Source organism: Parastagonospora nodorum (assembly GCF_000146915.1).
Source record: "Parastagonospora nodorum SN15 chromosome Unknown scaffold_14, whole genome shotgun sequence".
Taxonomy (NCBI): domain Eukaryota; kingdom Fungi; phylum Ascomycota; class Dothideomycetes; order Pleosporales; family Phaeosphaeriaceae; genus Parastagonospora; species Parastagonospora nodorum.
The window spans coordinates 905,092-930,054 of record NW_001884562.1 but is presented as its reverse complement, the minus strand read 5'-3'; the positions used below and the strand labels follow the sequence as shown (position 1 = coordinate 930,054).

General features: G+C 53.4%; 9 protein-coding genes across 9 annotated transcripts; 6 read left to right on the top strand and 3 right to left on the bottom strand.

The window, feature by feature from the left end:
• Positions 1-396: 396 nt before the first annotated feature.
• SNOG_09409 (hypothetical protein) lies at positions 397-2,477 on the bottom strand (the record flags this gene model as incomplete). The annotated part of the gene is made up of 9 exons (XM_001799651.1): positions 2,387-2,477; positions 2,286-2,336; positions 2,112-2,235; positions 1,868-2,057; positions 1,608-1,800; positions 1,286-1,554; positions 1,059-1,232; positions 691-1,003; positions 397-637 (listed from the first exon to the last, which is right to left on the bottom strand). Exons 1-9 carry the CDS (start codon positions 2,434-2,436, stop codon positions 397-399), a joined length of 1,605 nt encoding a protein of 534 aa, XP_001799703.1. The 5' UTR covers positions 2,437-2,477.
• A 1,786-nt stretch (positions 2,478-4,263) lies between these two features.
• On the top strand, positions 4,264-5,497 carry SNOG_09408 (hypothetical protein; the record flags this gene model as incomplete). The annotated part of the gene is made up of 3 exons (XM_001799650.1): positions 4,264-4,279; positions 4,335-4,722; positions 4,788-5,497. 3 exons carry the CDS (start codon positions 4,264-4,266, stop codon positions 5,437-5,439), a joined length of 1,056 nt encoding a protein of 351 aa, XP_001799702.1. The 3' UTR covers positions 5,440-5,497.
• A 43-nt stretch (positions 5,498-5,540) lies between these two features.
• Positions 5,541-5,953, bottom strand: SNOG_09407 (hypothetical protein; the record flags this gene model as incomplete). The annotated part of the gene is made up of 2 exons (XM_001799649.1): positions 5,541-5,773; positions 5,822-5,953. 2 exons carry the CDS (start codon positions 5,951-5,953, stop codon positions 5,708-5,710), a joined length of 198 nt encoding a protein of 65 aa, XP_001799701.1. The 3' UTR covers positions 5,541-5,707.
• A 430-nt stretch (positions 5,954-6,383) lies between these two features.
• On the top strand, positions 6,384-8,121 carry SNOG_09406 (hypothetical protein; the record flags this gene model as incomplete). Its single annotated transcript, XM_001799648.1, has 2 exons — positions 6,384-7,439; positions 7,471-8,121. The coding sequence occupies 2 exons, from the start codon at positions 6,384-6,386 to the stop codon at positions 8,119-8,121; spliced, it is 1,707 nt and encodes a 568-aa protein (XP_001799700.1).
• A 773-nt stretch (positions 8,122-8,894) lies between these two features.
• On the top strand, positions 8,895-10,656 carry SNOG_09405 (hypothetical protein; the record flags this gene model as incomplete). The annotated part of the gene is made up of 3 exons (XM_001799647.1): positions 8,895-9,040; positions 9,107-10,446; positions 10,497-10,656. 3 exons carry the CDS (start codon positions 8,895-8,897, stop codon positions 10,592-10,594), a joined length of 1,584 nt encoding a protein of 527 aa, XP_001799699.1. The 3' UTR covers positions 10,595-10,656.
• A 329-nt stretch (positions 10,657-10,985) lies between these two features.
• Positions 10,986-14,888, top strand: SNOG_09404 (hypothetical protein; the record flags this gene model as incomplete). Its single annotated transcript, XM_001799646.1, has 1 exon — positions 10,986-14,888. The coding sequence occupies one exon, from the start codon at positions 10,986-10,988 to the stop codon at positions 14,886-14,888; it is 3,903 nt and encodes a 1,300-aa protein (XP_001799698.1).
• A 449-nt stretch (positions 14,889-15,337) lies between these two features.
• Positions 15,338-16,269, top strand: SNOG_09403 (hypothetical protein; the record flags this gene model as incomplete). Its single annotated transcript, XM_001799645.1, has 2 exons — positions 15,338-15,438; positions 15,495-16,269. 2 exons carry the CDS (start codon positions 15,338-15,340, stop codon positions 16,267-16,269), a joined length of 876 nt encoding a protein of 291 aa, XP_001799697.1.
• A 748-nt stretch (positions 16,270-17,017) lies between these two features.
• On the top strand, positions 17,018-17,641 carry SNOG_09402 (hypothetical protein; the record flags this gene model as incomplete). The annotated part of the gene is made up of 2 exons (XM_001799644.1): positions 17,018-17,050; positions 17,105-17,641. 2 exons carry the CDS (start codon positions 17,018-17,020, stop codon positions 17,639-17,641), a joined length of 570 nt encoding a protein of 189 aa, XP_001799696.1.
• A 4,628-nt stretch (positions 17,642-22,269) lies between these two features.
• On the bottom strand, positions 22,270-24,904 carry SNOG_09401 (hypothetical protein; the record flags this gene model as incomplete). The annotated part of the gene is made up of 2 exons (XM_001799643.1): positions 22,270-22,348; positions 22,686-24,904. The coding sequence occupies 2 exons, from the start codon at positions 24,902-24,904 to the stop codon at positions 22,270-22,272; spliced, it is 2,298 nt and encodes a 765-aa protein (XP_001799695.1).
• Between the last annotated feature and the right edge of the window lie 59 nt (positions 24,905-24,963).

The window sequence follows — 24,963 nt, the reverse complement described above, 5'->3', positions numbered from 1 at the left end:
ATGCTCGTTGTGCTGTATACAGCATGGCCGATAGAGAAAGAAAGTGGGCACCGAAGATGTGGTGTCTCTTTAAGTAAGACTTGTGTACCGGCCACGCCTACAAGTGAAGAGTGGCTGAATGCTGCGCCACGACTCCTTGTGGCAAGACGTGATTGGATCACGAGCTCGTGGTACAAGTTACGACTCTCAATACGATTGTCAGAATCTCTTTGTCAGAAATCTAATAATGTAGTCTATTAGTTGACGAATAACCACGAGTCAAAGCTCAACTTCGTGATACAGCGAAGCGAAACATCCTCCATCTCCCAATTTCACCCCTTAATATTGAGCATCTCGCAAGTTCCCTCATTACATTCAGCATCATTCATCCTCCATGTTCAACATTGCGCACGGCGCTTAAAGTCCGCTGTTAGGGTTGTCTGTCTTGCCAACGGCCTCTTCATGCTGAACACTCCTCTTCCTGGTCTGCGCCTCGCCGATCTCGTTGAGAGCCATTCCCTTCTGGGCGGCGTGGTCAACATCGACGAATGTGATTTGAGGAACAAAGTCCTTGGACTTCCACGCCTTGTTGACGGTGCCGTAGAGCTCGTCAACCTGTTCGAGAGTAAGACCCTTGGTCTCGTAAATCATGAACCAGCTACAAGATTGTTAGAATTTGAGCATCGGGAGTCGAGAATTAGTGGCACTTACACAAACGCGATGCAGACGAAGCAGAAGGACCCCCAAACGAAGAAAACCTTGCTTTGGAGGTTGGCACCTTTCTCGTCGACCATGTAAGGTGTGGAGTAGGCAATGGCCCAGTTGAGCAGCCAGTTGGAAGCTGTGGTCATCGAAAGACACTTCGCACGGGCCTTGAGCGGGAACATCTCACCCGTGACGACCCAGGCGACAGGTCCCCAGGAGCTGGCAAAGAAGAAGATGTAAATGCAGACGAAAGCGATAGCGGTGCGTTGCGCAGCAAGATCGGTGGTACCGGCGACCGTACCGGTGATGGCGACAATAACTAGACAGTATTAGAAATCCGCGTAGGTTGACTCGTAAAAGAATTCTTTGCTTACATTGACAAACAGACATGCCAACAGCTCCAAGAAGCAACAGCTTACGTCGGCCAAGCTTCTCAACCATGTACAGACCAGGGAACGTGGATGCGACGTTGACAACGTTCGTGATGACCTGACTGGTGAAGGGGTCCTTGAAGCCGGCCCTTTTAAAGTACTGGGTACCATAATAGACTGTGCATTGTCAGTAACAAATTTCACGGGTAGATGTGACGAGATTTGCTTACAGATGAAGTTCACACCAGTCAATTGCTGCAAAGCCTGGAGAAGACATCCAGTGAGAAGGCGCTTGCCCAAAGTGCCCTTGCAGCATTCCATATATGATGCTTTGCCAAGAGACATCTCGTAGAGATGGTTGGCTTGGACCTCATTCAGTTCCTCGAGAACTGCTGGGTGATCGACCGGCAGGCGACGAAGCTTTCCGAGCGCCTTTGCGGCGTCATCGTATCTGTCTTCCTTGATGAACCAACGTGGTGTATCTGGGAGAATGAAAAGTCTGGACGGGCTGGTCAGCATGAAATCGGCCTAGAGGTTACAATGATGGCTTACCCGATCAACAAGATGATGGCCCACAAGAATTGGACTGCAATCGGAATACGGTACGATCCAGAATCGGTGTGGTCCTTTGTAGCATTGTTGACAATGGCGGCTAGCAGAAGACCGATCGTAATAGCAAGCTGGTAGGATCCGACAATCACACCACGAATCCACTTGGGCGCAGTCTCGGACTGGTACATGGGAACTGCAGAGATTAGTACACGTGCTTGAGAACATGCGCCCGAGCATTCGGGGTGGCATAGGTAACGTACCCATAGCAGATAAGAGACCGACACCAAAACCAGCAAAGAAGCGACCAGCAATGAACAAAGGTTGACTGGTTGATGCAGTCTGAAGAATAACACCAAAGTTGAAGACCAGTCCGACTGAAACGATAAGACCCATTCTTCGACCAAGGAAATCGGCACAAGGAGCCGCGCCGAGGGCGCCAAAGAATGTGCCCTAAAGAAGTATAATGTCAGGAAAGCCTTACGTGCAGATTTTTCGAGGACTTACAGCAGATAGAATCGAAACAATGAGAGAGTCTTCAGAAGCTGTGATGCTGCCATCTGGCTGGGTGGAGAACTCCTTCTGCCAGTAGGGCATGGCAATGATACCAGAGATGGTACCTGTGTCATATCTACGATGTCTTGTCAGATAGCTGACTTGTATCACAGAAAGTATACTCACCCAAACAACACACCACCAAAGGCCATGAAGAGACCAACCAGAACTGCGGGCCTGGTGTTCATGTCAGTCGCTGTCCAATGATCGTGTGATGAGCGTCTTACCATGCTTTACCCGGCGTGCCTGGCGGCGGCTTGAACGATACCTTGACCATGATGACGGGGCTCTTCTGTGAAATCCTACAAGTCGAAGATGCTGAACCAGAAGCACGGGTGGACGATCGTTGGAAGAGCGTACTCCAGCTCTTTATGGGTTTCTCCAGTCCAGGAAATCCCCAAGATCGCCCCGCAAAGGTGACTTTGATCCTTGTCCTTGCATCCTAGCTCATTGTCTCGTGCTCGATGAACCCACTCTTCGGCGGCCCACCACGCATCGAGTTGCGGGCATGGCGGGCATGGCGACTTCCCGCCCGCACATAGAGCAGAGAATCCTTCCGTACATTTTCCCCATGCGGATGTACTTGACAGCGGTATACAGCCTGGGCGGCAAAGGGATATGTAACCAACAAGAGACTATTGCATGTACACCCCGCAAGCGAGTTGCGGAGTAGACAAAGTGGAACGACGAGGGTTGGTCAACACTACGTCTGCCAAGCACAATGGGCCGCAAGAAGCATACCAAAGCATGCGTGATTTGTTCTTGGAGCAGAGAAGACGGGCGCCAGGCCAGGGTGATCCTCGGCGTAAGATGGAAAGAAAATCGGGACGTTTCTTCTACGGTCCCCTGTGATGCAGACGCATGAAACGTTGTAAGCCGATGCTAGGCCATTGTTAGTCGGGGCTTGACCGGATTGACATTGGTCGGAAGCTACGCTCGGTACTTGAAGGGCATTGCGACAGGGGCTGGCGACATCAACGCGCGGAGTGCGCTGATGCACATTAACCACGACTCTGAGCCAGAAATCTCTGCCAAAACTTTCGGTTTGATCCTTCAGCAATGGCTCTCCAAGATATCGCCAAGCACTCTCTGTCCAGCCATCTCGCGAGCCGACAGTTTAGGCCTGCGCCTTGTCCCGAACGCCTTGAGTGGCTGCTGATACGAGTAATCGGCAGCGAACGCGTAAATGTCACAGTGTATTTGCATGCCGGAGTGTACCAGTCTCCTGCCTGTGTTATTGCTGTCATTGCTGTTCCTGTAGGATCGCAATGAAAGCATAAAGCGAGGACCACCCATTAAAGAAGGTTGCCCGGCCTGAGACTCCGAGGTACGAGCGCGTCTCCACATGAGGCTCCGCGATAGCGCCGTTCCCCATGGGTCTAACTTTTGACAGTCCGGGAGCAAGCATGCAAGGAATTTTCTTGAACGTTCCGCGCTATTCGTGGAGAGTGCTGCTTTAATGTGTGGAGACGAGGCGCTTAGCGGTCATGTGAAAATAAATGTGATTGCGATGTCCGTTCAATGTCACTAAGTAAATGATCAATGTGCGTCCTGCGAGTGTTGTGATGGACATGGCTAGGATCTGCGGTCGCGCTTTTGTGCCTTGTCTGCCATAGACACCGCGCGCTTGTAGCAATATACAAGCCTTTGAAAGAGCGTTTGCATTTCGTCTGCATTTAAAATGTTTCCCATAAGCCACGAGGCGTGAAAGACATGCGACTAGCAAACGTCATGCCGATCTCCCGTCATATATTGGCCTGCGTTTATTCGTCCCAATTGTATCTTGTATTCAATCGGTAGCACATGGCATCTGCGTTCACAGAATCGTGACATTCTATGGAAGTATTAATTCTGACTCGGCGAATGTCTTACAGCGGTGTTCTCGGAGAGCGAGAATACCTCGTGGGAAGTCATTGACGTCACTATGCCGCTAGACTAGACCGCATTCAGCGTCCAGAGAGTTTCAACAACATGGCCTCAAAAGTCACGATAGAGAGCCCATAAGTGTCTCATCTAATATACCACAGCTTTCAGCTTTTCGATAGCCAATTAGGGCCGGCCATCCACTAGTAATAAGTAATCTCTTGTAACACATCATCTCAGAATGAATTACATTTCCAGTACGAGCTCTACTGCCTTCATTGGATCAAACCGATCCATCTTAACACGATTCAGATCTCCTCGACACCGAAGCTGTCACCAACTCTCTTCTCGACAATGGCTACTTACCACACCCTCTCATCCGCATTGGCATCAGGCGCCAGCTTGCGGACCGTCTCGCCTCAATTGCATCAACATCTCTGGAATCAGCCTATGCCTCAAAGATGAACTATGTCAAGCTCCTTCGTGAGCGACCGATCGCCATTGAAACATCCACGGCCAACGAGCAGCACTACGAAGTCGGCACGAGCGTGCTACAGGGCATGCTCGGAGCAAGAATGAAGTATTCTGCATGTCTGTATGAGAAGGGCGGGGAAACGCTTGCACAGGCTGAGATCGCCATGTTGAGGATGTACGTGGAACGTGCGGAGTTGAAAGATGGAATGAGCATCTTAGATCTTGGGTACGTACATAGCTTTCCAACTATCCATACATGTGTTCTCACATCAGGTGCTAATCGGAAACCAGATGTGGATGGGGCTCAGCATCTCTGTACTTCGCTGAAGTATTCCCCAACTCGCAAATCACCGCCTTCTCCAACTCGCGGACGCAAAAGGAGCACATTGACTCTGTTGCCAAGGCCAAGGGATTCTCCAACCTTAAAGTAATCACGGGGGATGTCGTAGACTACGAGTTTGAAGCTTCAGTCTACGACCGTGTCGTTTCCATTGAACTCTTCGAGCATATGAAAAACTATCAGCTCCTTCTCTCAAAAGTCAGCAGAGCGCTCAAGCCTGGCGGAAAGCTGTTTGTGCACATTTTCGCGCACGCAACCACGCCGTACGATTTTGAAGGTGGATGGATGACTGAGCACTTCTTCACGGGGGGCACGATGCCTTCAGCAGATCTGCTCCTGTTCTTCCAAGACGACCTCAAGTTGAAAAAGCAATGGTGGGTCAATGGCATGCATTACGGAAAGACGTGCGAGGACTGGTTACTCACGATGTGCTCGAACAAGAGCACGATCTGGCCAGGCTTGGAGGAGACGTATGGCAAGGATGGCGCACTCACATGGTGGAACAGGTGGCAGGTCTTCTATCTTGCATGCGCGGAACTCTTCAAGTGGGAAGGCGGTGATACATGGGGTGTCAGTCACTACTTGTTCGAGAAGCCCGAGTAGAGTAAGATGTTCGACAAGAATCGATTCAGGCGCATAATCACCACTCGACATAAGTAAAGACCAGCGTTTGGGCATATATTTGAGTGATGTTGCAGGCGTCTGAGTTAACGTTCTTTCAATTCGATGCCTTTGCATTTCCGTCATGGGATATCACATCCCCATCTTGATGCATGCCCTAGAGCTGTACGGCACCATATATACAGTTTCTCATGCCGCGGTCCCTTGAATAATGCTTGCTTCTCTTTCAGTTCTCCCCGATCTCAAGTGTTCAATGGTCCCATGGGTGCTTCCAGCCCAGCAGTACCGGGCCGTCCTTCTTCGCGCGGTACATCAACTACGTTCGTCAGTTCTGCATCTCCTATACTGTGTGGTGAGAACATACGAAGAACCACATGGAAGCGCCGAGGCCGGTTGCCATGAACCGGTATAGCGGTCGGACTGGGTGGATGTGGATAGGGTGGTTCGGGTGAGGAGCATATTTGGGCGGACCCATTCGCACGCGTGTGGGCTGCATGGTGGATTTTGAGCCTACACAGCAGTTAGTCGCCTATAATTCTTAGATCGGACAGGCAGCGCTACGTACCAGCTGTATGTCGTGGGCAATGGCTCGTGGTGGTCTCGCGTGTAAGAGGTGAGGTTAACGTCGATCAGAGCCACCCTAGTGGAGCGCCAAGCATCACCGCCAACCGTCAATCGCGTCCCTCGACTCTCTTCCACCAGCAACTTACGGCTGCTATTGTAATGCCACCACAATAGCACCGCTTCAACCATCCCGACCTATGGCTGCACATGCCATCTCCACGCCCACATACCCGCCACACCACTCTCTTATGCTCGAAGACCGTCCCACTCTGACAGCTTGTCCATCGCGGACTCCCTAGCATCATTAGCTATCAGCTACGAGCGTCGCGCACTGAGCGCATTCACACCTACCATTCGTCAAGATGGCAAACTCATCGAATGCGACCCCGCAGCAGCCCATGCAGCGTCGCTTTAAGGGATGTTCAAAGATTGGCGAGTACGAGATGATGCAGAAGCTCGGCGAGGGGACTTTTGGTGAGGTGCACAAAGCGCGACACCGAATCACGGGCAATGTCTTCGCGCTCAAGAAGATTCTGATGCACAATGAGAAAGATGGCTTTCCTATCACAGCGCTGCGAGAAATCAAGCTGCTGAAGATGCTGTCTCACGACAATGTCCTCAAGCTGGAAGAGATGGCAGTAGAACGACCAAAGGCTGAGGGTCGGAAACGCGCGATTCTCTACATGGTCACCCCCTACATGGATCACGATCTCTCCGGACTTCTCGACAACCCAGACGTCAAGTTTCAAGAAGCGCAGATCAAATGCTACATGCTGCAGCTGTTCAAGGGTCTCCGATACCTCCACGACAACCACATCCTCCATCGAGATATGAAGGCAGCCAATCTGCTTATCAACAATCGCGGCCGACTCCAGATCGCAGATTTCGGTCTTGCGCGACACTATGACGAAGCCGTACCGCAGCGAGGCAAGGGTAACGGCGAAGCACGAAGGGAATACACAACCCTAGTGGTAACCAGGTGGTACCGACCTCCTGAGCTACTGCTTCAGATGAGGCGATACACGCCTGCCATAGATATGTGGGGCGCTGGATGTGTCTTTGGTGAGATGTTCAAGCGCAAGCCCATCCTCGCAGGCCAGAGCGACATCCACCAAGCACAGATAATCTTCGAGCTGATTGGATCGCCGAACGATCAGAATATGCCTGGCTGGAACGACCTCCCAGGAGCTGAACCTATCCGTGGGTTTGGAAATTACCCTGGAAACATTGCTGGCCGATTCCGAGAATTATCGCCCACCGGCCTGTCACTCATCAAAGACCTCATGCGTTTAGACTGGCGCAAGAGGATCAACGCAATTGATGCCATCGATCATCCGTACTTCCGAGAGAATCCGAAACCGATGCGCGAGGAAGATATCCCACACTTTGCAGACTCGCATGAGCTCGATCGCCGGAATGCACGAGGCCAGAAGCAAGCTTTACCCCCAGCTCCAGCAGGCGGCACCGTGGGCGGGGGGCCCAATGGCGAATGGACTGGATCAGGACCCCCACCTCAAGCCTGGCAGAATAATGGTGACCGAAGATATGGGCCACAAGATCGAGGGCCACCTGGCGGCGAACGCGGTCGAGGTGGATACGACAGACGGCCACCTGGGTACGACCACAGACCGCCCCCACCACCACCGGGCGATCGCCGACCAAACTGGGGCAACGGCGCCGATGCGCGACAGGGCCACCTCCCACCACCACCTGGCGAGGGTCGTCATCCGTTACCAAACGCACCGCCTCGCTATGGTGGCGCAGAAGGAGGCGATCGGCGACGAGGCGGTGCTCCAGCTGGCGATGTCTACATCCCAAGCTACGATGGACCAAGGCGGTCAAGAGAACCAGATGACAGACAACGACGAGGGTCACGCGACTCTGGGAACTCTAGAGATGGACCTCCAGCAGACGAACGGAGAGATCGAGGTGGAGGTGGAGGTTACCGTGACAGGGACCGGGAGCGAGGCGACTCGAGGAATTTCGGAAGGGAGCGCAGAGATGCCAAGACACGATCTAGGAGTCCCGAGCGAAGGGACAGGAACCGTGACAACAGGAACGACGACATCTATCGAAGGCGTTAGTTGCTACACCAGATGAATGTCGAGGGCTCGTTGGGTTACGGAGCATAATCCCGAAGACGTCTTATCAAACTGTCTCATCGGTCACACGACCACTGTACTCAATATTCACGGCGTCAAAATCAAAGAACACGGATGCCGGACATGAATGCGGCGCAAGGAGTCTGTAGCATTTCCTCGGCGTCTTGTTATGAGGGCGGCACATTGCTGAGCCTATTGATACCAGCATTTTCGTAGCAATCTACTACCATCTTCACATGTTGTGTAACTTTGCATACTGTTGAGCATGCAGTGACTGTAACGGCGCACCTGCCGCTTACCCGGCGGTCACTAAGCAGTGGAACGTGTACCACTTTCTTGGTTATGTTGATGATGGACCTGGATGCGACTATGAGCTGTCAAACGGCAAAGCTGCAGCCAAACGTGGTTCTTGCGTTCGTACCGAGCAGTTCAGTCAGCAAGCAAGGCTAATAGTAGAGACGCACGAGGCTAGACTAACGGCAACGACATGCGGCTGACCGTCCCGCAAAATTTGTTTTGCCGAGTTAGAGTGGCTGGCTGTTGCTGACGGTCGGAATGGCGTGCGACAGCCCGATGTTCGGAACCATGGTTATTTGACTCAGGCCCCGCCGCTGGAGTGCAACTCCACACGAAAAACCACACTGCACCTCACACGACCCACGTTATATCTTGCTACCTGTTCAATTGGTGAATATTATCACTACAGAACCCATCACCTTGCATCACCAACCACACTGCACTGCTGGTAGACGCAAAGAAAAAAAGTTCACAATGTCTGCAATCGTCAACGGGTACAAACATGAGTCTGAGCGGATAGCTCACCAGGAAGAGAAGCATTTGCCGGGAGGATGGGTGGTGCTCAAGTTCGGTGGTACGAGTGTGGGCAAGTTTGCGGAGAATATAGCGGGCATTGTCAAGTAAGTGCGCAGTGTCGTACCTTCCAGTTGCTCATGAGATGGCACACGACTAACACCACACCGCAGAGCTGGCCTGAAGGACAATCGCGCCGCCATAGTCTGCTCCGCGCGCAGCAACAACACCAAGCTCGAAGGAACGACGAACCGCCTCCTCCGCGCTGCTCGTGCTGCCGAGAAACCCGCCAATCGCGGATACGATGAGATTGTTGAAGCGATTCGCACCGACCACATCCAGGCTGCGACGGACTCGATCAATGATGCTGCGATCCTGGCGACCTTCACCGAAGAGGTCAATGCCGAATGTGAGAGCCTGACCAAGATTCTGGAGTCGGCGCAACATTTGGAGGAAGTCACCAGCCGCGCCGAAGACAAGATCATCAGCAAGGGCGAGAAGCTGAGCTGTCGCTACATGGCTGCGCTCCTGAGTGACCGCGGTACACCTGCGCAGTTCGTCGATCTATCCGACATTGTCAAGTGCGGCTTGTCGGAAAAGGGACTGAACGACCAGTTCTACAAGGATCTGGCCGAGTCTCTGGGCAAAGAGGTGGCAGCGTGCGGCGACAAGGTGCCAGTCATCACAGGATATTTTGGCAATGTTCCCGGCGGCATTCTCACCTCTATTGGACGCGGATACACGGATCTTTGCGCTGCCCTAGTTGCTGTTGGAATCAAGGCGAAAGAGCTACAGGTCTGGAAAGAGGTGGACGGCATCTTCACCGCGGATCCTCGCAAGGTTCCTACAGCTGCTCTCCTTCCTACCGTGACGCCCTCTGAAGCCGCCGAATTGACGTTCTACGGTTCCGAGGTCATCCACCCCTTCACCATGGAGCAGGTCATCCGCGCGCGCATTCCAATCCGCATCAAGAATGTCATGAACCCGCGCAACGCCGGCACCATCATCTTCCCAGACAACCTTGCCGCAGTTGATGATCGCGCGCCGCTCAGGGACTCGGCACTCTTCCGCACCCGCTCGTCCAGTCTCTTGACTAACCTCTCGGGCCCCAAGCGCCCTACTGCAGTCACCATCAAGCACAACATCGTCGTGCTCAATGTGCACAGCAACAAGCGCACCCGCGCCCACGGCTTCCTGATGAACATCTTTAGCATCCTCGACCGCTGGCACTTGTCTGTCGACCTCATTTCCTCGTCTGAGGTGCACGTGTCCATGGCACTGCACTCCGAGTCCGCCCTGCTCAGTGGCGGGGGTGAGGATGAGTACAAGATCCAAGACAAGGATCTGCAGGGAGCAGTAAACGATCTGGGCACCCTTGGCACTATCGACATTGTGCCTGACATGGCTATCGTGAGCTTGGTGGGTAAGCAGTTGAAGAACATGATTGGTATCAGTGGAAAGTTCTTCAGCGTGCTGGGTCAGAACAACATCAACATTGAGATGATCTCGCAGGGTATGTGCTGTTCTACCTCCTGAGTGCTACTGCTAACTTGTTGTTTACAGGTGCCAGCGAGATTAATATCTCCTGCGTCATTGAGGAGCGCGAGGCCGACCGCGCATTGAACGTCGTGCATACGAACCTTTTCACATTTCTAGATTAAGCATTTGCATCTGTGGCGTTTGATACCACGTAGAAAGAATTTCATCTTTGTCTTTTCTCTCCATCACGTCCGCTCTCTGCTCCTTGCTCTCTCCTCTTGCGGTGAATGTGAATATGAGGCTCCGTTTGTCTGCTCTAAACACTTTGGCGTGTTGCTGTCACAACACTGATAAAAGTTTAACACCTACCGCGCAAAACCAAAAACACCACAATCACCATCCCCGCCATCAGCTTGTATAGCGACAGGCTACAATCTTCTCAGGTAGGTACACCGCATTCGCGCCTCCCCAGAAGGCTTCAGGTCACAAGTCTAGTCAACTTGCTTCCGCGAAGCCTTCAAGTATCCTCCTCAGTACACTGACCTAGGTCTCATTAGCAGCGCGTTCCACACCATGGCCGAGCAGCCGCTGACGCCGGGGAGCGCCTTCTCCAAGAGGCATGTCAGCGGGATGCTGAGGCATCTCGAGGGTGACGAGCAGCGGGCCAAGGCCCAGGACATGGCCGCGGCGTACAAGCGCATGTTCGCGGAGAGCAACTGGGGGGCGGTGGTCGCGAGGATCCGAGACGTGGCGGATGAAGACCACTTGCGGGTCAAGGATGAGCAGGACCCAGCATCATCCTCCGTAGTAGAAGAGGACACCCTCGCGACTCCGCCCGCCCACACCATCAGCTTGCCTTCGTCCGTGGGCAGCCGGCCGAGAGTCTCCACGCGGGAGAAATGGGACGTCAGGTCTCCCGGTCCGGAAACACCACTATCGGCAACGCCTGTGGGCAACGCTTTCGCCATCGGTGGATTTTGGGAGCAGCTGACTCCCAAGACGCCCGCACCAGACACGCCCACAACTCCCGCCGCTCTTGCTCCCGCCCCTCCATACTCGCCCATAGTACCCCAGGATCGTCGAGGCCGCAAGGCCTACAAGCGTGCGAAGGATCAAGTAGACAGGATGGCCCTCTCCATTTGCGCCAAGCGCTTGGGCGTTTCCGAGACGATCAAGGACTCCGACGATGTCCCCATGTCGCTTGCGACCATGCAAGACTGTCTGACCGGAGCATTGAGGGCCCTCGAGTTCAACCAGGTCAACTTGGAAACCACAATTGAACCTAGGCTCCCGAAGCTTATGGAGGCGCTTGCGCACGAGGAGAAGAAGATCGTGGACGAATACTCAATCAGAGATGCCTCTGCACTTCTGGACCCTGAAACATGGCTCCAAGTTGACGCAATTACAGCGGAAGTCTACACCTTGTACGACGCTCAGCGAGAATTAATGCGGATGCATTGCAGTCGGCGCAAGTCAAAGGCGCTGAAGATCTCTGAACAGGCGACAGATCAGGCATGGATAACACGAATCTTCGAAGACGCAGAGCGCATGTACGAAGGCGCGGACGACGACTCGGACGACGAGACTGGATACGTGCACCACAACTTCCTCGGCAGCATTAAGGACATTGCAGATTCGAGCTCCGACCTTGCATCTATTTCAGACTGCCAATCCCCCAAGTATTTGACGTCATTGCACTCAAGCAGCAGCCTGCAGTTGAGCAGAGAGACTACACTTGAGTCTCAGAGATCGAGCGCCAGCCAAATCGGGTCGCCATACGGCCATTCAGCACAGTCAAGTACAAGTCCTGCGAAGCCGTCTTTTGCGCACCAACTACGAACACGCGAGAACAGCTTGAGCCACAGCCCGAGCCCAGAGAAGGTAGCACAGTCCCATGCCGAACATGTCAAGTTCTTGCGCTCGAGGAAGAGTAGCCTGTCCCAGAGTCAGACGTCCAGCCCAGAAACGCCGTCACATACCCACCTGCTCAACTACAAGACGAGCTTTTTGTCGCCAAACCAGACTCCAAACAAACTACGAAAACTTCCTCCCCCAGCCCGAGACGACAGTGTCCCGAACAGTCCCAGTCTAGAGAGACTGCGCAAGATCCAATCCAAGTCTCAAGCGGATCTCCTCACCAACGAACCCAGCCCAGAGAAATCATCATTCGGGCAAGTTTTGAGACAGACAAAGAGCAACTTCTCACTGGCTGCATCCTTCGAGAAATTGCGATGGCAACCTACTACATCTCAGCAGTCGGCCGAGTCCGAAAATTCCATTCCACCGCTGCCGCCATTTCCTCATCAGCTTCTTTCCAGGAAGAGGAGTCTATCACAGCATGCGAGTTCCGAGACGTTGTGCAAGTTTCCTGTGCCTTCACGAGAGAGCAGCCCTTTCAACGACCCTGATCCAGAACAGTCATCTCATGCTCAGCAGCTGCGAGCGCAAAAGAGTAACTTGTCGCTATATTCGGTTTCGCAGGCGTTGGAAGACTTCCCTGTTCCACCACGAGAGAACGATTCTGCCGCGGAGAAGCCGTCGCAGGCTCATTCGCTACGATCGCAACCAAGCACTCTATCTTGCGAGGACGGACTGCGCAAGAAGTACAGAAAGCCCCGAGAACAAGATTCGCCCAGGACTCTCGCTCTGGAGAACCCGTCTCACACACATCAGCTGCGAGCACAAGCAAGCAATATATCTCTGGGCCACGGCCGCGAGCGATCCCGCAGGCTTGACTTGCAGCATCTACAGAGCAGATCTCACAGAGCTTCTAGTCCCATCCCTAGCCCAGAGAACTCGCCGTACGCCCATGGGCGGCTGTCGCCAAAGAGTGATCTGGCTTACAGCATCAAACAGATGAACAAGGTTCTAGCGGAGGACTTCCCACAGACAGTCTTGACCGATCCATCTGGTCCACGCCCTGGTGGCCTCTTCATATTTGCGGATCAGCCCATCGAGTTACCTCAAGTCAGTCCCAAGGAACCTGGCAGGCTTCCGCCGCCACCTCCCCAGACAAGCGCGCCGGAAACTTCTCGTAAAGGAAGGCGTCCACCTCCAAGTCGCATCATCACGTACACGGATCAGCCCGTAGATTTGCCTAAAGTCAGTCCCGAGGAGCGAAGGCACCGACGCATGGCGGCAAGCCAGACAGATCTGAGCGCGTGGGCCGGAGAACTCAAGAAGATGGAGGACAGGGCATCTGCGCAAAAACTTCCCCACAGGGTGGCCTCCCTCGAAGCTATCATCGACCATGTCAGGGGCAACTCCATTCAGAGGAGTGACTCAATGGAGAGTATTGAAAAGTTCGCACTGGAGGCCATTGGCAGATCTCCACGTCCGCGGCAGGAGCAACAGGTTGCCAATGTCCTACCGTTCAGACATCCGGATAGACTCAGACAGGATGCACAGGAGAGTATCAACAACTCGACTCCACCGCAGCAGCAAGATGTCACCAGTGATCTACCATTCAGACGTCCGGACAGACTCAGACAGGATGGCCTGGGACGTGCCAACAATGCTCTGCCACCTCAGCAACAGCATCCTTTGGTCAGCGAATTGCGACACCGACGACATGACAGGTTCAGGACTGAGAGCATGGAGACTCACCACGACTCAGCTCCTCCACAGCGCCAGCAGTTCACCGAAAACCACCCTCCTAGGAACATGGGCCGTCTCAGATTTGAAAGTCTAGCAGGTATCAATAACTCGCCTCTACCACAGCACCAGCTCATTGGTAACCCTCCTCCAAGGCGTTCGAACGGCCCAAGGCAAGAAACCCTGGACAGTAAGTACTTCGGCAGTCCTCATGCTAGGCATTTGGACCGTCCCGGACAAGACGGCGATGCCGCTCTGCAAATGGACAACATGAATAACTCCCACTCCCCGCAGCAGCAAGAGACCTTTGGCGACCTCCGCCTTCGTGGCTTTGAGAGGAACAGGCTAGATACCGGGCCAGCTGATATCACCAACAACCCAGCTCCTGAGTCATCACTCCGAAGTCCCGTCCAGTTCGCACAAGGCCCACAGGAGTACACGTACATCACCGCTCCATCACGTCAACGAGCACCTAGCGACCTTGGCCTACGCCGTCGCAACGCTGGACGCATCGCGCCTCCCAGACACCTTGTCAATAACCCCGTGACCCCATCCTCGGCCACTCCCAATGACCCACCTTCGCGCCCGCGCAACTTCTCGCAGTCAAACACCCCTGAAGCCCGCCCATGGCCCACCGATGACTCGCCCATGTATCCTTCGACACCCCATCGCCGACCACAGCCTTCACCCGGACCCAGTTTTGCGTCGTCGCCGCTCCCCGCATCTGCCACGCTCAGCGCCCGGATTCACGCAAAGATTGCCGAAGTGCGTGAGGGCATCCAGAGGATCGAGGAGAATGATCGCAGGAGGGAATTGAGGAGGTTGGAGAGGGATGAGAACGTCAAGCAGTGGGATCGGGATAATCCGGATTGGGATGGATAGGTATAGGAAGTGAGAGTTCAGTGGGGATAGGAACTCGCAACGCGACTGGGATATGACAGGAAAGAATGTGATTTTATGGGTACCCGGGCGGAGTTGCGGATGGCGGCAAAAGTTTTTTGCATTTTCTGAGGAAACAGCTGGATTGGATATTCGCGAGAGCTCTTAGGTATTGAGTTGGATCGACGATGTTTCTTTCCGCAGAGCTGTCTCGTCACTTCTATAAAATTCTATCGACGTTTCGATAAATCATGACTGCCATCCAAATCATTGTATCCACGTGCTTGTCTCAGATCTAACCACATTACGTCACGTGTCACTGCGCCCGGGTACAGCAAACGGGTGTAATGTTTCCCTACCAATCATGCCGACCCAAAACTTTCACTCTGTGCTGCCACCCCGGTCTCTTCCAGCTACGCCAGCTCCACCGTCTCATATTAATACCTCTCACCATGGCTGCTTGGCTCTCCTCCTTCTTAAGCCGCACTAACCCTCCACCGCCGCAAGTCAACTCGACAGAACCATTCAACGACTCCCGCGCCAACCAAGACCGGTACGTACAAACAACACTCCTTTCCTCTACCAACTACGTAATCCTAACATCCCCAGGCTCTCATCCACTATGGCCCGCCAACCCGGCCCCGAGCTCACTCAACACCTCCTCCCCAACATGCCCTCCCTCTTCACCCTCGCCCTGCCCCCCTGCGGTCTCGAAATCCAACTCGCCTACCAAAACATCGTCCACAGCCTGCGCCGCCGCTGGCTCCGAGCCGCCGCCGACGACCCCGCGACCAAGCCCACTGCTCTCGACATCGCCCTCTCCCTCAAGTCCGATCTCGACGACGAGGCCGTCATCCACCCCCCAGGTAGCCTCGCGCACACCAAAACCCGCCGCCCCTGGCGCCGTGAGAATGTGTTCAACTTTGAGATCCGCTGGGCGGCGTATTTCGTGCGCGAGGCGGAGGTTGAGAAGGGCTGGGGCAAGACGGATGCGGAAGAGCGGCGTAAGGTCGAGTATGCGCAGCTCCGAGATCTGATTCCGCAGGAGTTGGGGGTTGCGGTGAGGAGAAGGGGGAATGTGGAGGACGTGTATGCGCTGTGGCGGGAGTGGCATGCGGGGAAGAGGAGGGATTTGGAAGTGGTCAAGAAGAAGGAGGAACTTTGGGAGGACAAGGGGGAGATGTTTACGTTGAGTGAGTTGGTGGGGAGGAAGTTTTTTGAGAAGGACTTGGCGGAGACGGAGAGGAAGATGAAGGCAAAGAGGGAGGTGGAGGAGAAGGATGTGAAGGAGAAGCTGGAGAGGGAGACAGACAAGATGGAAAAGATGGACAGGAAGATGGGGTTGGAGGAGGTAAAGGATGCGGAGGAGAAGAGGAGAGAGTAGGCTGGGTCAGTTACTGGTCTTTCAGGTCATAGATCAGTAAGAACAATGGGCTATGATTCTTATTCTCTGAAGAGTTATGGTTTAGATGGCCGCTTAGGCACCTTGATTCAGAGGAGCATAGATCTTAAATCAAGGCCGCATTAGGAACAGAGCTGGGCCTCGATGGGCATGCATGATGTGTGAGTCCTTCTGCCGATGCTACCAACACATAGGCATGCTCTTATCCTTGTAGAAGTCTGTTCCACTCAGCGCTCACCAGTCAATGTTGCTGTCCGTCCACATGTGTTGCACTAATTTTGCATCCAATCAGCATACAAAGCCAGACATATCACCTTCACGTGGCCGACAGCTGCCATAACGTACGGAAAGCTTCACAGCTCACATTCACCTTCAATCTTGCACAGCGTCTTATCATCTAGGACCAAGTTGCGTCATCGAACAGCCCCGCCAAGTGCCAGTCTCTCACCCTCACTTTTCCACTCTGCCAGCTGCGGGCCCCGCACCTTAAAAGCCCTCACCTTCTCTGACCCTCCCTCTTCTCTCCTCCTCCACCCCAATCCACTCCATCTTCAGTCCAGCGCCGCGCCGGTCTGAACCTGCTCTCGAACCCTCTACTTCCCTCTGCAAGAGTACCGCACGGTGCCAGCTTCGCTCCACTCCCTCATTCCCGTAAGCTATTGTCTACCGCGTTTGGCTCACCAGTTTCTGACACCTTTCTGCAGCATCAGCGCTACCCGCAACCGCCATCATGGTCCAGTGGACTGCTGATAAAGATCAGATCGTACGTGCATCCTTTTCGCCAATCATGTCGGCAATCTCTGACCCAATCCCATAGATCCTCAAGGGCATATTCAAGTTCTGCGACATCAAGAGCTCTGCTCCTCTCCTCAAGTACCTCGCCGAGCAGATCGGTGGCGGTAAGTCTTGCCTCTCTTTTACACTTCACCAGTACGTACAGCTGCTCACACGCCCCACAGACTGCACCTCCAAAGCCGTGTCTCACCGTCTCGCCAACATTCGGAACCACGGAAAACCTCTGCCCGCCAGCACTGGTAACACTCCCGTCAAGGCCAACATGACACCAAAGACCCCGCGCAGCCGCGCAAAGGCTACGCCCAAGAAGCCGCGCACCCCTGTCGAGAGCGAGTCCGAGTCTGGTGGTCCTGAGGGTCTTCTTGAGTCGCCTTCGCCGTCGGTCAAGCGTACTTCAGCCAAGCGCCAGCGCTCCGCGTCCAAGGTAGTCTATGCGGAGACTGATGGATCCGATGTCACCGAGGAGGAGTACATTCCCTACGGAGGTACCAAGAAGATCAAGCGAGAGTATGCTGAGGATGAAGGAGAGGTTGGGTTCGCGACTGCTGAGGAGGTTTGAGAACTTGATCGAGCTTTCGTTGAAAGACTGCGCTGGAAGGACTCTTTGGCGTTGATGGTTGACAGAAAGGTGCATTTTGTAGTCTTGACGTTCGATGGTTTCTCAATGATCGAGGAATATTGGACTTGGAGGTGCATAGCTGCGATCGTCTGAGCATTTCGTCACACGAAGCGATGATGCGATACTCAAGGAAAGAACAATAAACATTTGACTTTCCACTCACTGCATCTTTGTGGTCAATGACTAGTCGTAAACTGCACCACCACCAGGCGCCGGCAAAATTCGTGTCCGCTTTTTCCTGACGAAAAGAGGTGAAGAGATAGCCTGCAAATATTCAAAGATCACTGTGGAATTCGGCAGATCATCTCATACCTGCGTATGTATTCTGGCTCCTCTAGAAACTCATAACATGTACACCTCTCAAGGCTATCAGCTCAAGTCGCAGGTGAAGAGCGGGCACGAATTTTGCTGCTGCCTGGTGCCACCATGTCTCTGACTTTGCATGCACTCTAAACATAAACATCAGCACTAAGCCTGCGCCCATGGACTGCTTCGCAAAGAAATGCCGTGTGCAGTAACACCAGGCTAATAACGAAACATCTCAAACAATATCGTCTACGGCGGACATTACACTGCAAATTCTAGCATACAAAAGGAGCTAAGCAATCAGGCTTAAGGCGGTGAATCAGCAGCACTGTGCTGCGTCATGCACGATCTCACTGCAATTGCTAGCGCGGGGAAGATGATGAAGCACGAGTAAGGCTGAACAGTATGCACCTACTAGCTTGGGGGAAGCGGAACCCTTCACTGCAATCTCTAGCGCGGAAGAGTAGATGTCCCTAAGCCGAGGCAGGCTAAGATGCAGTGCACCACATTCTCTAGCGTAGAGGAGGAAGCGTTTGATTGGTGAAGCTGCATGTAAGATGTAAGCGATGCGCCTAATCGCATGTGAGATGCAAACAGGAGGACCTCTCCTGCCTACCTGCACTGCAATCCCTAGCGCCGAAGAGAGGACAAATGTTGACAAGGAGGTGGGACAGGTATATGCAGAGCTGACATAAAATACTTGCTGGGCGATAGGGCTTTACTACCTATGTACAGACTCTTCGATTTCTCCTAATCTTACTATATTGTCTGTATTTTCAGGCACTGATACTGCATAACAAAAGCGACGTGGTTTTTAGGTCGAATTTTCTGCCAAAGCCGTCAACAATTCGGAAGGGAGTGAGCGCGGCCCTATCCCTTCACTGCAACCTTCAGCGCTACATGTTTTGCAGTTGGCATGATAACCAATCATGTTGATATCTACGGGCGAGGTTTTTCAACCTACCGCTCTGTTTGTACACTTCACTGCATTCTTTAGCGTGCACGAGGGACTCCTGAATTGGCAGGGATGCAAACAAGTTCTAAGCGATATTCTTAGCCGCATGTAAGGCAGGTGTAGGCGATGTTGTCCTAATTGGGCCCCAAATTTCTCGATCGACGTCACCGTTGCACTGCAATTTCTAGCGCCAAAGAGAAGGTAAGTTTTGTCAAGGAAGCAAAATGGATCTTCTTAGAAGTGACGCATAAAGTTTGTTCAGCGATGGGACTCTAATACATGTCCCTCGAGTTGATCCAGACTTGCCATTTACTGTCTGATCTTCGCAGGCTCCAGGCAATAGGAGCCTCAAAATATGGAAGTGACGACCCAAATTACTTACAAAATCCTCGTCCGCAATGCACTGCAGTCTCCACTGTGGAGAGGAGGCTGAAGGTGGAGCAGAGCTGAAGAATAAGCAACTACTAGCAACCTACCTAGGTATCACCAGAAATTGCACTACAAACTTTAGCGTAAGGAAGAGGGCTGTGTCAGCGGTAAGGCTGCACGATGTAAGCGATGTATCTGGTGGCTTAGATATCAGAATTTCTTAATAAAGTGTTCGGTGAGCCCTCATTGCACTTCAATCTCTAGCGCAGAAGAGACGGCAAATATTGACAAGGAGGTGGGATGGGTGCATGCAAAGCTGACACAAAATATTTGATAGGCGATGGGCTTTACTACAGACAAACCCCGGACCACTCCCATGCTAAGGGAGTATTATACAGACGTACTACATGCCCGTCGTCAAATGCACTGCAATTCTTAGCGCGGCGGAGCGGGTGTTCAGCCTTGTGTTGCTGCCTAGACGTAGGTTCGCCAGGAGCGGTAATGCAATTCACATATTTCACTGCAATCATTAGCGTGCGAAAGAGGACAAATGGTAAGGCTGAAGATGTACGTACGAAATCTGCTCATGAAAGTTCGAGCCTGTATCTCAAGGCTTTGGAGTCATTCACTGCAATTCTTAGCGCGAGCGAAACGTTGGCTTCGATAAGGCAGAAAGCCCGGAATAAACTAGGGAACGTGTTGAAGCGCAACGCGCGCCCTTAAAGCTGACTTTTCCCAACATCGATGACCTACTCCAATTGCATTACTGAATTAAAGTCACCATGGATCATTCAAAACGCACTTCGCTTTCAATGCTTAATTGCGTTCGCGTACATAATACAATACTACTAGAAAAGGAAACCCGGCAAGACCATGCCATTGTATACAGCGCTAAAAGCAGCAGCCGACTAACAAAAGTCCATCCCTGCTTCAACGTAAAAAAAAAGACAAACGCCTTGGATATCATCGATGCCCAGCAATGCGTCAAAAGTTACAGGTCCCTCCGCAGAAAATTGCCGCCAAAACAAAAGAAAAAGGTATCAGTACGTCGAGTATCTTCATATACGCCTTCCATGTAGTTGTTTTCCTTCATCATCGCTGCCATCCCGGCCTTTCGTTGGGATGTCTCACCGCGCTCGCCCAGTCGTGCGGTCCCGGTCCAGCGGGTGGTCGTTGATCTTGTCCTGGGCCGGGTGCGGAGGCGGGCGGCATGGGACCTCTCATGTCTCTTCTCATTATACTGTCCCTCATGTGCGCATCTCGCATTTGTATGTCTCTTTCCCTTTCGCTCTCCCTCCTTGCATATTCCTCGCGCTGCATTGCCACCTGTTGCTGCTGTGCTTGGTCTTCGCGTATACGCTCTGTGAAACTTCGACCTCGTGATTCAAAAGGCGTGAAACGCTGCGGTGGCTCCTCAGGTTGGCGTTGACCATATATGGAGTGATTGTTGGCGCCCAGAGAAGAGTGAGGTGGATGCTGTAGAGGCGGAGGCTGGCCATGGTCTGATCGTGAAAGCGGAGTGTGCGAACGCTGCGTCATGTACCCGCGATCCTGTTGATGAGGGGCATATCGCAGATCCTCATGCATTGGTGTTGCTCGCATAGCAGGATTTGACATTTGTTCGCGCAAGTGGTCAGTCCTCTGAGACAACTCCCTGCCAGTGTCACGATCAGAAATGTGACGACCTTCGAACTCTTGCTGATGGTCACGGGGATCGCGAGGTCGATATGGATCTGCTAAGCCGCTCGGCCCCCGAGGTGGTGCATGGTTGGAATATTCGTTCGGTGTCTGTGGGTTGGAGTAAGAGAGGCTCGAGTTATGAGACTGCGAATGTTCATTTCGTCCAGATGAGTCTCTCTGCTGGGCGACGTGGCTAGTATGCAAGTGAGGACTCGGCCGCATACCCATGGGACCAGGGGTTGTTGCGCTGCTACCCGGCGGGTCCACTTGAGCATACGGATTGGGCTGCAAGACAAGACCCGAAGCACCAGCTGCTGATGCTTGCTGCGATGCAGTTGTGCTTGGTATGCCATGGCGAGAAGGCTGACCAGCTGCCCCACTGACACTTGGCGTGCGCGAATGCAGGTGTGGCGAGTTGTTGAAAACCGAATGTGGCGGAGGCGAGGGATTATGACGAGGAGCATTATGCTGGGAGAATACTGAGCGATGGTTGGGCATCATCCGTGCCTCACCATATGGAGGCTGTGGCAGACTAGAGTGAGGGGATGATATCGAGGCCTGGTTGTTGACCCTGGCTGTGACCGGCGTGGAACGGCTGCCGTGGTTGCCAGCTATCGCGTACGCCTGGCCTTGCACTTGATGGCTGGTCGTTAGTCAGATCAATAGGCCTGTTTGAGGATGCAGGAGGCAGTGACGATTGCTGAGCATAAGACTGTCGGCCGTAGGGATCCTCATAAATGCTGCGTCTCGGTGCTTGCGCCTGCGATGTCGGCGGAGGTGGAGGCGGGGCGATAGGCGTTTGTTGCTGAGGGGTATTGCTGTGTGATGGTGGGCCAGATTCATTCACCTTCTTCCTTCGAGGTTCCTCCGTCTCTGTGTCATTGAGCAAGGACATCAAGATTCGACTTCCTCGGCTCTGGTGCTGCCTTTGGCGCAGGAACTGCTGTGCTTTGAACTGGGGACTGGCTGTACTGCGGTTGCATCAAATGTTGTACTGGCGCTTGTGGGATTGCAGATTGTGGAGGATGTCTCGGCTCCTCTTTGACAGGTGGTGTAAGGACTGTCGGTCGCGATGCTGGGACGTTGTTGTGCATATGAGGATGAAGATCCGGAGGAGGCTGATTGAGTGACTGAGCTTGTGATGGATGACGGGAATGGTACGATATGGGCCGGTGCTCGGGAGATCTCACGATCGAGTTCGAGCGTACAGGAGCTGAAAGTGCAGGTATACCTCCAGGACCAAGAGACCTCTGATGATTCATCTCTTGGGAGATGCGGCGCGAATGTTGCTGGTAACGATGCTGGGCTTGGGCTTGGGCCTCTTGTTCTTGCTGAAGCTTCGATCTGATTAAGCCCTCATGATGGCCACCAAACCCACGATACTGATGCGGTTGTTGGGCCTCTTGTGTACGGATCGCTGACGCTGTATGCTGTTGCACCAATCGAGATGGCTGATGTGATGACTGCGAAGGTGGTCGGTTATCGTGACGAGAGGCCACCTCGTCTGAGAAGTAACCAGCACGGGGCCCAGGATGTTGCGGCTTCTGTTGGGACAGCAAGGGGTGGTTTTGCGGCTGAGGTCGCTGAGCGGGGGCAGGAGGCGACTGTTGTTGCGATATTGACGGTACAGAAGCGAGGCTCGTTTCAGGCATATTTGGGAAGCTGGACACAGACACCAAAGGCTTTCCTTGTACGGGTGCTTGTGCAATGGTAGAAAACCTGGATGAAGGCACGGAATGCGGAGGCGTCGTCTTTGGGATTGCAAGCGGGTTCACAGGTGGAGACTTGTGCAACTCAGGCGTAGGCGCAATCTGGCGCGGAAGTGCAGTCTGCGTGCTCTCGTAGCGTCTCTTAGGAGCAGGAGTAGGCGTTGGTGGTGGTCCTATGTGGTCGCCTCGCTCGCGTCGTACATCGGCTTCCTTGGCTACTTGCTCTAGGTCGGCTCGACCCTGTTCAATCAACCGTAAGTACTGATTCTTAATCATGGTGTGTGTTTTGGTCCCCATATGGTTGGCAATGGCTATCCAGTCCGTGCCAAAATGTGCCACATTTTTGTCAAAGTCTTGCAACTCTGAAACCGACCAGTAGCTCGATGGGCCTGGCCTTGCGCTCGGCTGACCCTTTGGACGGTCCATCATGTTCAAAGGCATGCCTGCCAAAGACTCGCTAGGGAACATCATCTGGTCCTCCATCATTCCCGCTTGAACAGTGATCGGGATAGGCATTGGCATATCACCAAGCGTACGCTTCCCGAAGTCATCCTCTGTTTTGACACCACCAAGTCCCTTCTCTTTACGGTCCACTTTCACAGGTGAACCCACGGGAGCCGCCGCCAGAGGCATGTTCTTAGCTTTGCCTCTCCCTTTCTCCTTCAACGACTTGCCACGCCTGCCGACTTTGTCTTGTGTTCCATCAGCGTCAGTCTGCCGGCGTGCTCGACCTGGGGTAGCTGCAGCATTCGGGTCGAAGTCTGCCTCCATGCCGCCGAATGTAGGCGCAGCAGACCGCCTGGGCCGCCCGGTTTCTGTAAGAGGTAGAGGTAGGCCGTCCTCGGTAGGTTCAGGCCGTTCCATGTTAGCAATCGCCCCACGGCCCCGACCCGCAGTCCTGCCACCCCGTCGCCCGCCACGGCCTCGCCTAATCTTGCCCTTATACTCCCGACCCCATTTGGTTGCATAGTAGTGGTTGATACAATCCTTGTACGTCCGCTCTACACCGGTTTCTTTGTAAATGATCTCAGCCAGCTTACCCCATTTCTTGGCATATTGGTCTCGATAGTTTTGAACCATGACTCGGTGCTCCTCTTCTGTGAAGTCATCCTCAGGAGGCTCGTAATGGAAGACAAATATGCCTTGGCCTGGTTCTCGTTGAAAGTTGGTATCGTGATATCGTCTTCGCTGAGCTTCAGACTCAAACATCTCAATCGGTATTTCGGCTTCCTTCTCTGGGTCAGCCATTGCCCTTCTCGGATCCTTCTCTCTTTTGCCCATCCGTTCCTCTTCGGCCGTTTTGAGAGACTCCTTGATGACTTGCTCAAGGTCCAATTCGGTAGCCCATCGGCTCGAGTGACTTCGACGTCCAGTGCCGGAGGGCAAGGGTTCCAACAAGCCAGCCATGGCAGCCGTGGTGACATCGGGAGTTGTCGCCTTCAGACTTGGTTCCGCTGAGGGTTGTCGCTCGACATCTTCTTGCTCGCGCTCCTCATCCAATGGGCGGGTATTATGTCGCCATTGTCTGTAGAGTGTAGCATATTGCTGCAAAATTTCTTCAGTCGACAGATCAGGCTCGATGCTTTTCCGTAACTTATCGCGGATTGCGGACATGACAGTTTCAGGAAGTTTTGGTCGGTCTTGTTCAATGTCTGAAAGCGGCGTTGGAGGCCCGGAGCCCAAATACGGCAATGTGCTGAGATCAGGCATCGAGTCTCGCTCCACAGACATGCCGCGAAACCGAAGCGCCACCGTTGCAGGGGCAGGTGCCTTGGGTTCCTTCTCTTCCTCGTTTTCCTCCATGATGACGTCCTCTCCATCCTCACGCCTTGGCGTCAGTGGTCCAGTTACCACACTGTCTTCTGGTGCTAAAACTTGTCGCGCCGAGATCTGTGGCGGTGGCGACGCTTCATCTTGCATCGCAACATCATCTTCAAGACGAGAGCCCTCGGCCTCGCCTACTGCCACAGAAGCTAGATCTGTCGTTAGAGCATGCAATAACATGATCTCGTGCAGGGGACTCATAGCTCGTAGATGGTGTGCGCTCAAGTCGACTTTTCTGGCTTCAAGCAGCTCCCTTTCACGGTTGTATTTTGCCTCGGATCCAGCAAAATCTCCTTCGTCCAGGTCAAGGTCGTCATCAGAGTCTTGAAGCACTTCGGGGGCGGACGACGCTGCAGACATTGGTGGCTTTGCCAGACGAGGAGATGCTTCGGCCATAAAAACATCTGAATGTCTCCTGA